Source organism: Triticum aestivum, chromosome 6B (genome assembly GCF_018294505.1).
Source record: "Triticum aestivum cultivar Chinese Spring chromosome 6B, IWGSC CS RefSeq v2.1, whole genome shotgun sequence".
NCBI classification, from domain to species: Eukaryota; Viridiplantae; Streptophyta; class Magnoliopsida; order Poales; family Poaceae; genus Triticum; species Triticum aestivum.
This window is the reverse complement of record NC_057810.1, coordinates 137,919,033-137,933,572: the sequence shown is the minus strand read 5'-3', so window position 1 is coordinate 137,933,572 and position 14,540 is coordinate 137,919,033. Positions and strand designations below refer to the sequence as shown.

General features: G+C 46.4%; 1 protein-coding gene across 1 annotated transcript; it reads left to right on the top strand.

Annotated features, from left to right (window-relative positions):
- The first annotated feature begins 2,884 nt into the window (after positions 1 to 2,884).
- Positions 2,885 to 4,179, top strand: LOC123133770 (BTB/POZ and MATH domain-containing protein 1). The gene has a single exon (XM_044553176.1). It carries the CDS (start codon positions 2,953 to 2,955, stop codon positions 4,006 to 4,008), a length of 1,056 nt encoding a protein of 351 aa, XP_044409111.1. The 5' UTR covers positions 2,885 to 2,952; the 3' UTR covers positions 4,009 to 4,179.
- Positions 4,180 to 14,540: the final 10,361 nt, after the last annotated feature.

The window sequence follows — 14,540 nt, the reverse complement described above, 5'->3', positions numbered from 1 at the left end:
ACACAAGAAGATCTCCGGAGCCCTGTGTCATCATCCCTGAATCTTGAGAGAAGACCCCTGCAGCAGAAGGATCTGCAACCAATCGCAAACAGGTCATCATCTTCAACCACGGTACAATTGCCGCCACGCTGCTTCCTCCTTTCTTGACACCAGCGCTGAGAGGGTATGGACATCAATCCAACACACCTGCAACGGCCGTCGTCATCTTTGGCTTTGAGTACCGCGAAAAGTGTCCCTTCCGGAAGGAAGAGAACTCGAGTCATCCGACCGGTCCGGCACCGCGGCCGGGCCATCCGCCCGGGCAAAGCAGGATCTCCCACCAGCATCAGCGTAGAGGAAGTAGAAGAACAGCAGCAGCAAATCGTACCAACAAGGAAGAAGAAAGGTCTTCGTCTCCCTACCTCCATCGCCCATCTGAGGATCCAAACGGCCAGTGCCGATGGACCTCCAACCACCATAGCCCGCGACCTCGACGAGATCCGGGGATCCCCAACACCGCTGGCTCCTAGACGAAGGCAAAAGCCTCGCCTGACCGCGAACGGAGCCCGGAGAAACTTATTTCGACGCGACACCACCGCAACGGCTTCGGCAGCGTCTCCCTCAACCCTAACCCTACCACACACCCACCTAGTGAACAGACCCGAGGTTCCCCCTCCCTCCCGCCGCCGGAGCGGCCGACGGAGAGAGAGGGAACCGGCGGCGTCACTGGCGGCGCGCAAGGGACCCCTAGTCGCCTCCCTGATCGCCTCGAGCGATCCAACTTTTCCGGACGTGCGGTTAGGAAACGATAGTTTTTATTCTTTGAGAACTATGAATTTGGCAGCTTTGTCCTTGACGCACCACTTTAAAGCATGTCCGATAGCTTATGTTTTATTTTCTAATAGGAATATTCATTTTACAAGTCCACAACCGTTCATACAACTAGTGTAATACAGTGTATGGTGACTAAATATACAAGTTGGTTCTTTACATAGTACTAGAAGCTTACTCCCTCTCCTCACAAATAGGCGTGCTACATCCCTGTATCTCTTAAGCTTACCAAAGTCCAACGATGAACAGTTTCCACAAATTCACCATGTTCACCACAGATGATTATAGATATTGGCATGCCCAGAGGGTTCATGGACCTCGCGAACTACCGATACAAATTTTCATGCAGCTAGCTTGCCGTGATACAGAGATACAGAGAGTTGTTTGCAGGAAAAGTGAAGAACTTTTTTGATAAAAGGCGCTTTTATTATCTCAAAATGTAGTATTAAGAGGACACACAACATTATGAAGAAAAGTGAAGAATTGAAAGGAAAAAATGAACAGAATGAAATTTTTGGCTTTTTCATAGCTTGCTTCCCACCGGAAGAGGCAACGCCCATGTTTGGTTTACAGTGATTAAACACTATTCACACACTTAAGCGCATTTTAGGTTAACAAAATTACAATTAATCCTAACACCGAGTGCACAAGAATGTAGACCATCAGATCGACTGGCAGCACTAAGCTTGCATCAGGGTCACTAATAAGCTTGCATCATGGTCGTTCCCTCTCTCCCTTCTCTCTTTAGCTGTCTTCTGAACATTCTGATATTTTGAACACTTGCAAGTAGCTTCAGGTTGACTTGGGGCCTGACAGTGCATCACTGCTCAAAACACACATACGGACTGAAGGACAGTGTCAACAATAACAGTATTGAAAATGTAGTACTTAAGAAAGGAAACACTGGCAAAATTGTGATCGTGATCCACCTCTATGAAAAACCGCATTAAATCTGAAAGGACTCCAATATACATGTGATGTCAGATTTTTAGGGTTAAAAATTTGGTGCCCTCATGTACGTTGGATCCCGATCGGACGCATGGGAATTACTCGCTGGAGCATGGTAATTTTTTTGATAATTTGTTTACACTGCATGACAATTGTTACTCTAGAACATGACAAATTGGTAAACACAAGCATGAAAAATCCATCTGCTTTCAGATGGCAAATCTAGCATTCGCTGTGAAATATTACAAATCTGGTGTCGATTTTTAATATTCCTGATCTGAAAAACATTTCAGCCTCACATTCGTGATTTTCTTTTGGCACAGTAACACATGCCTCATTCATATAATATTTATCAAAGGTAAAGCTATCACCCGTTGAAAGAATCTTGTTAAGGTGGTACTCTGGAGAGCCAATTTCAGATCTGATACTCCCCTCGACTAAAACGATAGAGGAGAAAACCATACCTGTCATTCACGAACCACGAACATAGCACACGATCCATTATCTTTCAGATGCCGCCGATCAAACCACAGTCTACATCTGCTCCTGGACTACATTGCAAGCTCTGCGTCGGGGCCGGAGCAAACGATCGCAATGGCAAAGCCTAAAGACATGCGTCCTCCACAAGGATGTCATCGCCACCACACCATCCTCGCTTGAATATACTGGTTTTCAAAACAATGTCTAACCATAGAGCGATAGCCTCCACCTTTTCTTTCAAAAAAAAAATAGAGCGATAGCCTCGTAGGGAAAAGATTAGCAGCTTCTTTATTTAGCCGTCCTTTGCTGTCGTCGAAGCCAAGACGTTGGACGACACCGAATCCTAACCTGCTAGGGACTAAAACCTAAAGCTACATGATTTGCCCGCACGGGTCCGCCGACCCTCAGCACCGACGTCCGGCAGTCGTCAGCGGAGGGGATCCGCCTGACGGCGCTGGTAGGCCAGACTTGTCTGGCCAAGATTGCTTTCGTTTCTTCCTGATGAAGAAAAAGGAAACGTGTCTGTCCCCCTTGGCCCGTTCTGTTGCCCTCACGTTTGTGATTACCAAGTATCCGGGTAAATCTCCGATAAATATGGGCGCAGTTAAAAACATCGATCGTTGTACGTACGTGGCTCTGTGCCTGCCCATCGATTCGTTTAGGTCGATTTTGTTTCTCGAAACCTCTACGCTACAAGTCCGCCGGCCGGCCGCCATGGTTACCAAGTCCTCCTCGGCGGTGGTAATTCACTCCGGCGAGCACATGTTCAAGGTCGTCGGCCACTCCACGATCACGGGCAAGATTACGCTTACTTCCGACACTTTCCGCGTTGCTGATCACGACTGGGCTATCCTGTACTACCCGAACGGCGACGGTAGGATCGTCGACGATCAGTTCAGTTCGGTTTTCCTTAAGCTGGTGAACGCCGGCGAGGAAGAGGTCACGGCCTACTATTCCTTCTGCCTCCAGGACCCCGCGGCGCCGGCGACAGGGGAGAAGCACAAATACAAAACCGGCCCCCACAAGTTCTCATCCACTAATTGGGCCTTGGGTAAGAGCAATTTTGTGAGTAAAGCCGATTTGTCCGGGTGCCTGGACGATGGCTGCCTAGTGATCAAGTGCACCGTGGAGGTCCCAAGACCGATGGACGACCAACAGGATGGCAACGATAATGACAGCGTTATCGTGCCACCCGCAGACCTAAGCAAAGATCTAGCTAATCTTCTAGACAGCCGGCTCAAGGCGGACCTGACCGTCAAGATCGGCTGGTTCAAGAGATTCAAGGTGCACGCGTGCGTGCTCGCTGCACGATCGCCCGTCTTCCGAGCTCAGCTGTGCGGCCCCATGATGGAGAGCAGAGAAAGCAGCATCCGCGTCGAGGACGTGGATGCCAAGGTCTTCGAGATCCTGCTGCATTACATGTACAATGATCGTCTGCCAGAGTTTATGGACGAGACAACGGAAGAGACCACAAACATGGCGCATCATTTGCTCGTCGCGGCTGATCGTTACGTAATGGAGAGGCTAAAACTGATATGCGAGAGCAGGCTGGGCAAGGCGCTGGATATCAACACGGTGGGGTTCACCTTGGATCTTGCAGAGCAATACCATTGTCACCAGCTCAAGGATTGCTGTCTGAGGTATATGACAAGAAACGGCAAGAGATTACAAGAAATTATAAACAACGAGGGGTTTGCTCAACTAAAGCGAAACCACCCACAGGCCGCATTCGATATTCTTGGACAAGTTATTGCCTTACTGGCAGCTTAGTCATCTCATATTGACATGAATCAAGTGACGATACATCTTGAAAGCAGAAGCACATACCAGCTTGATCTCTATGTATTTGCTGGTGTATCATGAATTTGGTTTGTCTAATTGGGCTGTGTGAATGACCTTGACGCACTACTTTAAAGCATCTTCCATGGCTTGTATCTTATTTTCTGGTAAGAGTGTTTATTTTACAAGACTACAACCAGTATAATACAGTGTATGGTGATTAAATATAAAAGTTGGTTCTTTACATACAAGCTTACTCCCTCTCCTCATATATGTGTGCTACATGCCGGTATCTTGACCTTTTTCGTGATCAATAATATTTTACTTGATGTACATACTTTTTTTCCAGAAACTTTTGATATATCCATCTTCAATCATGACAGTTCAACAAATATCAGACATAATAAAAATTACTCCCATATGCATAGACCACCCAGCGACGACTAAAGCAGTGAACCGTGCCTGCCGTCATCGCCCATCACTCGCCGGAGCCGAGCAAACTTGTTGTAGTAGACAGTCAGAAAGTCATCGTACTGTAGATAATGATGGATTTGACAGCGACAGCTAGGGTTTGAGAGGTATTTATAAGAGCTCTCCCAAGCTTCCTCAGTAGATGTTGGTTCTCTCCTTTGATCCAAGGGCTCAAAATGAGTCAAATCCTCTCCCCAACACATCTGAGTGTCCTTGGATATTTGTGGGCATTCGGTTTGGTGAAGACAATATTTTAATTCAAACTATACACTTTGAATAAATTTTATGCTTGAACATAATATTTTCCTCACCTAGTACTCCCTTCGATCCATAATAAGTGTAGCAGTTTTGAACTAGACGTATATTTAACCTTAGTTCAAAATTCTGACACTTATTTTGGATTAAAAGGAGAAGAATTTATGTCTAACGTATATTCTTTCCTATCCGTATTATTTATGTTTGAAACATGCTTTTTCTTTCTGAATAAATTTTATTTATTGAAAGGCATCCATGAATTTGTATTAACACCGCCTTTCAAAAGTTTCAGCCACACAGGAGTTGGGTGGACCCACCTCCAATTGCCACATGCATTAAAATTCATGTACGACCGGGTCGTACAGCCTCGACGGTGAGACCATTCTCCCGCAGAGGACATGTAGCAAAACTGATCTCAAAGCAATCTCCTTAGGCCAATTTCAACGGGTGACTCCATTTGGTCCGGCCGCGTCCATTTGGGGTGAAATGGACACAAATCGCAGCCCAACACGCGACCGCAAATGGACGGGCTTACATTTTTCGTTTGCGCTCAACCCATTTTCAGCCCAAATTTGGGTCGCATTTGCGTCGAAATGGATAGCACACGAATGCATGCGGGCGCTCTCTTTGTCCTCCACCTGACTTGCGCGTCGGTGGAACATACCCCCTTCCCTATGCGGCCTGCACCCCCCCTCCCCCCGCCATAGCCACCACCGCCCGTTTTTCTGGCTACACAATAGCCCCGCAGCATCGACACAAATCCCCCACCCCTCGCCGGCTTTCCGGGGAGTTCTTGCTGGTGTTTGTGGGCTTTCTTCGCCTCCTCATGTACTAGAGGAACCACGGCCGCCAGCAACACCCATCTGCCCCAACACCACCCGCCTCACGCTGCAAGGCCACCCGCCACACTCGTCTCGCTACTACAAGCCTACTTCCTATACGGGGAGGCCAAGGTGCTCTTCACCGGTTGCGTCTCTACCACGACCGCAAGGTGTTCGCTACTTTGCTCGCAAGTTACCATGGATAGTGCACTACAAAAAAAAGACACATCCATGACATTTTGGGCCGAACGATTTTTTTACTGTCATGCTTATGACACTTCTATGACGATAATTGTGACAAAACCCGGTATCATCATAGATGTGGTGGGCTCCTACTTCTATGACAAAAAATCATGATAGAAAATTGGCTTTTCGTCCTGGGCGGGTCGGAGACGCAGCTGCATGACATTCTTTGGGTCATCCATGACCGAAAAAATCATGAGAGAAGCGAGGGCGAGGAAAATATCGGGGAGTTCCCGGTTACGGTGGGTGGTTGGGGCCGAGTGATGCACGGAGGTTTGCTAATTTTCTCTCGTATACATACGAGCGTGTGTGTGAGGCATTGGGCTCTAACTGAACCCGAGTGTGGAGTTCGCTTATTGAACCCGAGCGATTGCACTAGCTACGTTACTGAACCCGAGCGATCGGTCCCTGGCTGTTAACTGAACACGAGCGATTCCTTCGCTACTGCTGCTAACTGAAGCCGATCGAACCTGCTGCCTCTTGATGAATAGTGAGCATTGTTGGGGGTTGGATGAACAGTTTTCTCTATTTTGCGGTACGCCAGACCCCTCCCAATGAACAGGATCCCGCAACCATAGGCGGTCGAACAGAATGCCTTTTCCTTCGTTCTGCGGTACGTCAGGCCTCGTTTCGGCTGTTCCGTTCAAGCCGGTTGGCTCCCGATGAACAGGATGTATTCCGTTGCCTCCTGATGAACAAGATGCAGTTTCTCCATTCCGACCCAGCCGGTTCGCTGCCGATGAACAGGACACCGCCGCTGTACGTGTACGAGACCCCGCCCATATGTACGTACGCAGTCGTATTTACTTTCTTGCAGCGTGGTTGTATGTGCACGTACACGATATAGAAGGGACTGCGTGACATGCTACACCCGTGCCTCTACTACGACACGTGCCGCTCCTTACTCGGTCACGGTTCATCGTTGCAGAGAGACCGATTGACCAGTATGTACGTACACGTTTGGGACTAGACAGACAACCCTACGTACGGTTCGACCGGGTGGGTCCTAGTAGTCAGGGAAGATAAGGAGGCACTTCCTTGCGTGCGAAGATATAGCTCGTGGGTCCCAACTGTCAGGGGAAAGAATCATTTTTTTGTAATATAGACACACTTCCTTGCGTGTGAAGATGTAGCTGGTGGGTCCCAGCTGTCAGTGGCAGGAATAAGGAGCCACTTCCTTCTGTGCGAAGATATACGTGGTGGGTCCCAGCTTTCAGGGGGAGGAATAATTTTATTTTCGCGTAATAAGGAGGCGGTTGCATGCGTGCGTCCATGGACCTGGTGCATCCCCATTGTCAGCCTCTCCATGTACAACCCTCTTCCGATGACTCTCGTTTGTTGACCACATTAACCACGCCGCACCAAGCGCATTCAAGGTGATGGACGACGCCGAGGCCCCGGACGGTAACGAGCCGGAGATTGGGAGACGCGGAGTGGAGTCGCAGACGGAGAAGTGTACGAGGGTTAACTGGTTCTGGTGTGGCGTGGTTCGGCAGTCGGTGAAGAATAACATGAGGTGTGGAGGGATGGCCTGGCCAGCGGTGGGGTAGCGCTTCACAGCAAAGAATGCTAAGTAGAGCTGCTAGCAGCAGGAGGTGGGAGCAGGTGGTCCCGGGGGCGCTGGAGGAAGAAGACGAGAGACTGAAGATGGATGCCGGCCGTTGGATGTAAATCCAACGGCTATCGATGTCAGAATCATTTGTTGACTAAGTTGACAACAACTTGCGTTGGCTTCGACCTGTTGGCCCACATTCCAGCCTCCAAAAATGTGGCACATATTCAACCCATTTTTTCAGAATTTACAATCCATTTGATTTTTTTTGAGAATTACGGTCCATTTGCTAGGCTGGGTGAACAAATAATGTATCGTCCATGCAACCCAATGTTTTAAAACTACAACCCATTTTCACTTTCTCGAAATATACGAATTTGCTGGGCTGGCTAAATAAATAATGTAGCATCCATGCGGCCCATTTATTTTTTTTCCTAAAAATTACAACCCATTTGCTCTTTCTTGAAATACAAGATTTTGCTGGGCTGATTCTAATTATAATGTTGGGTGGGCGCAGCAATGCTATCAAAAAAGAAACATGGGCTCAACATTTTGTTATAAATATATTTAAATAATAGGTGCATTATTATTACATTGGTCCTTAAATCTTACCAAGCTTCTGTACACAATCACCAGGATTTTCGTTGCCTTAATGTAAAAAAAACTAGGATTTTATTGGTAAAAAAATATTTTTATAAGTTAATAAGACGAGGGATATTTTTTTCTTATATATATAAGTATCTGTTAAATATATGATGACAATAACAATAATATATAATAACATATAAAATAATATAAATATATATAATATAGTTAGAAAGGAAACAAGTTGGACCTGGCGTTCCTATTCTTATATTGAAAAATAGAACATACCTCTGTGTTTTCTTCAAAAAAATACATAAGTTGGACCGCGGATGTTTCAGAAAAAAAAACCCTAGGATGGGAGGTCTATAGGCCGGTCGATACATGACGACCCTCAAGAAAATACAAACCGGCATGTCGTGGGCTGCGCATGTTAAAAAAGAAAGCCTAGACGAGGCAGCCCACAACCCAACTAATACTTGCCGGGCCACTGATAATAAATGATACCTGCCAGCTCCCCAGCTTCATTGTAAATTTATCTCCTTTAGTAACTACGTTGAAACACCTAAAAAATTTAACTATGTTGACAAACCCATGGGCCCGAACGTCAGTATAGCATTAGGAGGAAGTATTTTTTCAACGAGGCACTTTCTTGCGTACGACCATGGACCTGGTGGGTCCCGACTATCCACCTCTCCACGTATAGTCCTCTCCAGATTCCTCTCGTTTGTTTAGCATGTTCACAACGGCAAACAACGGCGTCACGTGGAGCACGCAAAGCCGGAGGATGACGTCCAGGCCCCGGACGAGAACGAACCGGAGCCAGGGAAGGCATGCTACTGTAATGGTAGACGTTGTGCCTAATTTCTAGCAAAACTACTGAACTAGCCCAGTGGCCAAGTGACACTACCTGACCGCTGTTCCGCCCGGGTTCGATTCCACCTGATCCAGTGAAAATATCTCCAAATATTTTGCCTCTGCCATTATTGACATGTGGGTCCCCATTGCCATCTACGCACACCACCTCCAACACTTGCCAAAACTTCGTCCCTCGTTTTCTTTGTTTTTCGCACACCCGACATTGTGTGGACATTTTAAGAATAGCATATCTTTTTGATTGTGCGTCATATGAAGATGTGTTATGCATGGATATTGAACAACGTGATATTAACTAACTAGCAGTTCCATTTCCGACCATGAATAAAACTTCCAACATGATGTTATCCCTATTTGAAAAGGGCGTGTTAATATAAATGCTCTGCCTTTGAAACTTGCAGTTTCTTATTTGAAACTGAAACTTGTAGTTTCTTCTTTGAGAATCACATTGTCTGCACTTTTATATGAAACTATATTTTTTTAAGTGCTAAAAATAGATCTCTAGAATTCATAAAATAATTCATATGATCAACACTGCAAATCTGAGATTTAAAAGACATTCATATATGAAAGTACTCTCAAAATACACAACACAAAACACAATTCACAACCTGTAAATACTGACAACCCTAAGCTCCTCCTGACAATTCACAATCTGCCCAACTATTGGGTTAGGGGGCAGTCCCCTCCTATTCCTTGGCAACAGACAGCCACCCCATGAGATGAGGTGAGTGGCGAGGGAGAGGATGGCGGGGAAGCGTCGTCGGGCCAACTGTTTTTCTCCTCTTGCAGTTGGGTTTGGTCGATGAAGACTCCAACGGCTCGCTCTGGCACATCACCCTCACAAACGGCACCCTGTAGATGCTCGATCCTTCAATCTCTAGTGGATGCTCCATCTTGGATCGATACTCGCAACACAGCTGCCTCACTATCGGATTCGATGAATCTGTTTGCTCCATGGCCCAGAGGAGCGGCTCTATGTACTCTTGCATGACTCCCTTTGGGAGTATCGCTGTCTTTTCGCTCTGTTGCAAATATTTGGCTATGGATGTCGCCGTCGCCGCTAATTGGTCTTTGTTGTCAAACCAAGACTGTATCTCCAACATCCTAACTAGCTTCATAGGGTCACCGTCTGCGATCCTCACGTATCAGTTGTACTCCTCCGTCTATCTACTTATCCACAACACTCACTCACCAGCGGTGGTTTTTGAATGGAAGAGGAGAGGAGCGGTGCTAATTTTGTATTAGAACGGGAGAGGAGCGGCGCTGGATTTGGATTGGAACAGGAGAGGCGAGGCGATGGTTTTGAAATGGAAGAGGAGAGGAGCGGTGCTGGATTTGTATTGGAACAGGAGAGGAGCAGCGGTGGTTTAAGAGGAGAGGAGCAGCGCTGGTCTTGGAAGTATTTTTTTGTTTTCCGTATTCTGGGTCAAAGTTTGACCATGTACTGTATTTGACAAGCAAATTGTGAATGTATGTCATCAAAAATTGTATCATTTGGTTCGTATCTGAATGTATTTGCAAATTATATTATGTTTTCAACATATAACATATATTTTATTTGTGAAAATCATGATCAAATATGACCTAGAATACAAGGGAGACTAGTTAATGTGGGGTCGCTTTCTTAATTGAAGGGTAAATTGATTTTGATTTTGATCCAGTCACAGCGCGTCGGCCCTCTCGCCCAATCCTAAATCGCCGACGCACGCTCCTCTCCCTCTCCCCATCGCAAAACCACCTCCTCTCCTCTCCATCATCTCCATTCCAAAACCGCCATCTTGCCTCTCCATGTTCTCCATTGCAAAACCAAATCCTCTCATCTTCATCGTCTCCATTCCAAAACCACCGTCTCGCCTCTCCCTATTCTCCATTGTAAAACCACCCCCTCTCCTCTCCATCTTCTCCATTGCAAACCCACTGTCTCACCTCTCCCTCTTCTCCATTGCAAGACCACCTTCTCTCGTCCCATCTTCCAAAGCTAGCACCGGACCTCTCAGAAGGACATCTATGGAGAGGATGCAGCAACAAATCAGGCAGATCGTCGGTGGCGACCAGGAGAAGTTAGCCAGGTTGAAGGATATCCTTACTTTGTTTGACAACGAGTGGGAGATTTTCAGGACAGTGAGGGCCATGTGGCAATGTATGCGAAAGGGCGAGACGGCAACGATGTACTCCTCAGCGGCAGTCATGCCGCAGTCCTTCGAGTTCATCGAGTATCTCCTCTGGCCGATGGAGCAGACATATTCGCCCGAGGAGAAAGTCAGACAGAGGTGGTGGGCGTACATGTCAAAGGTCAAGCATCCATAGGATAACGAATCGATCGAGTACAGTGTGCCGTTCGTGAGGGTGCGGTGCCAGCTGGAGCCACAGGAGTATTCATTCTCTCACCACAAGAGGAGGCTGGATGGTACGACGTTGCTTCCCCGCCGTTCTCCATGGTTCCCTCGCCACTAACCTAATCTTCAATCTTCTCATGCTTACAATCAGTGTGACGGCTACTGAAAATCATGCATACAATCAGTCTTCGAGTACTACGCCAATCACCCTAAAATAGCTCTGGACCAAAAACAAAGTTGTGACACTATAAAAATAAATAAAAATAGATTGGTGCTTCTTTCAGAAAAGAGTACTCCCTAGAAAAGTGCAAATATAAGCTACTAGTATTTGATTAGAGGATTTGCTGCCGAGAAAGATCTGTCCAGAGAGAACGCCACCCATCCCACTGGTGGTGGTGGATGCCAATGCTTAGATGGAGCATGGTTGGTGTCGGTAATTTTTACTTGGCACCTTGCACTCTGCCTATATGCTAGTTCCATCCGTACATTTGTGCAGTTCCACCAAAATGCAGTTGAATAACCTTGTTTGCACAGATAATGAAAAAGGGTGATTACTGTTGGGTTTCGTAGTAATTTCAAAAAAATTTCCTACGCGCACACAGGATCATGTGATGCATAGCAACGAGAGGAGAGTGTTGTCTACGTACCCAACGCAGACCGACTGCGGAAGCGATGACACGACGTAGAGGAAGTAGTCGTACGTCTTCACGATCCAACCGATCAAGTACCGAAACTACGGCACCTCCGAGTTCGAGCACACGTTCAGCTCGATGACGATCCCCGGACTCCGATCCAGCAAAGTGTCGGGGAAGAGTTTCGTCAGCACGACGGCGTGGTGACGATCTTGATGAACTACAGCAGCAGGGCTTCGCCTAAACTCCGCTACAGTATTATCGAGGAATATGGTGGCAGGGGGCACCGCACACGGCTAAGGAATCGATCACGTGGATCAACTTGTGTCAACTTGTGTGTTTAGAGGTGCCCCTGCCTCCGTATATAAAGGAGTAGAGAGGGGGAGGCTGGCCGGCCATAGAGGGAGGCGCAGGAGAGTCCTACTCCCTCTGGGAGTAGGATTCCTCCCCCCAATCCTAGTCCAACTAGGATTCCTCGGAGGGGAAGGGAGAGAGGGGGGCCGGCCACCTTCTCCTAGTCCTAATAGGACTAGGGGAGGGGGAAGAGGCGCAGCCACCTTGGGCTGCCCCTTTCTCCTTTCCACTAAGGCCCATGAAGGCCCATATGGCTCCCGGGGGGTTCCGGTAACCTCCCGGTAACCCGGTAAAATCCCGATTTCACCCGGAACACTTCCGATGTCCAAACATAGGCTTCCAATATATCAATCTTTACGTCTCGACCATTTCGAGACTCCTCGTCATGTCCGTGATCACATCCGGGACTCCGAACAACCTTCGGTACATCAAAATGCATAAACTCATAATATAACTGTCATCGTAACCTTAAGCGTGCGGACCCTACGGGTTCGAGAACAATGTAGACATGACCGAGACATGTCTCTGGTCAATAACCAATAGCGGGACCTGGATGCCCATATTGGCTCCTACATATTCTACGAAGATCTTTATCGGTCAGACCGCATAACAACATACGTTGTTCCCTTTGTCATCGGTATGTTACTTGCCCGAGATTCGATCGTCGGTATCCAATACCTAGTTCAATCTCGTTACCGGCAAGTCTCTTTACTCGTTCCGTAATACATCATCTCACAACTAACATATTAGTTGTAATGCTTGCAAGGCTTATGTGATGTGTATTACCGAGAGGGCCCAGAGATACCTCTCCGACAATCGGAGTGACAAATCCTAATCTCGAAATACGCCAACCCAACATCGACCATTGGAGACACCTGTAGTACTCCTTTATAATCACCCATTTACGTTGTGACGTTTGGTAGTACCCAAAGTGTTCCTCCGGTAAACGGGAGTTGCATAATCTCATAGTCATAGGAACATGTATAAGTCATGAAGAAAGCAATAGCAACATACTAAACGATCAGGTGCTAAGCTAATGGAATGGGTCATGTCAATCAGATCATTCTACTAATGATGTGACCTCGTTAATCAAATAACAACTCATTGTTCATGGTTAGGAAACATAACCATCTTTGATTAACGAGCTAGTCAAGTAGAGGCATACTAGTGACACTCTGTTTGTCTATGTATTCACACATGTATTATGTTTCCGGAAAATACAATTCTAGCATGAATAATAAACATTTATCATGATTATAAGGAAATAAATAATAACTTTATTATTGCCTCTAGGGCATATTTCCTTCAGTCTCCCACTTGCACTAGAGTCAATAATCTAGATTACACTGTAATGAATCTAACACCCATGGAGCTTTGGTGCTGATCATGTTTTGCTCGTGGAAGAGGCTTAGTCAACGGGTCTGCAACATTCAGATCCGTATGTATCTTGCAAATCTCTATGTCTCCCACCTGGACTAGATCCCGGATGGAGTTGAAGCGTCTCTTGATGTGTTTGGTCCTTTTGTGAAATCTGGATTCCTTTGCCAAGGCAATTGCACCAGTATTGTCACAAAAGATTTTCATTGGACCCGATGCACTAGGTATGACACCTAGATCGGATATGAACTCCTTCATCCAGACTCCTTCATTTGCTGCTTCCGAAGCAGCTATGTATTCCGCTTCACATGTAGATCCCGCTACGACGCTTTGTTTAGAACTGCACCAACTGACAGCTCCACCGTTTAATGTAAACACGTATCCGGTTTGCGATTTAGAATCGTCCGGATCAGTGTCAAAGCTTGCATCAACGTAACCTTTTACGATGAGCTCTTTGTCACTTCCATATACGAGAAACATATCCTTAGTCCTTTTCAGGTATTTCAGGATGTTCTTGACCGCTGTCCAGTGATCCATTCCTGGATTACTTTGGTACCTCCCTGCTAAACTTATAGCAAGGCACACATCAGGTCTGGTACACAGCATTGCATACATGATAGAGCCTATGGCTGATGCATAGGGAACATCTTTCATATTCTCTCTATCTTCTGCAGTGGTCGGGCATTGAGTCTTACTCAATTTCACACCTTGTAACACAGGCAAGAACCCTTTCTTTGCTTGATCCATTTTGAATTTCTTCAAAATTTTGTCAAGGTATGTGCTTTGTGAAAGTCCAATTAAGCGTCTTGATCTGTCTCTATAGATCTTAATGCCTAATATGTAAGCAGCTTCACCGAGGTCTTTCATTGAAAAACTTTTATTCAAGTATCCCTTTATGCTATCCAGAAATTCTATATCATTTCCAATCAGTAATATGTCATCCACATATAATATCAGAAATGCTACAGAGCTCCCACTCACTTTCTTGTAAATACAGGCTTCTCCAAAAGTCTGTATAAAA

Excerpts from the sequence above, each read along its gene's own strand:
- LOC123133770 (XM_044553176.1), top strand. The coding sequence starts at position 2,953 with ATGGTTACCAAGTCCTCCTCGGCGGTGGTAATTCACTCCGGCGAGCAC.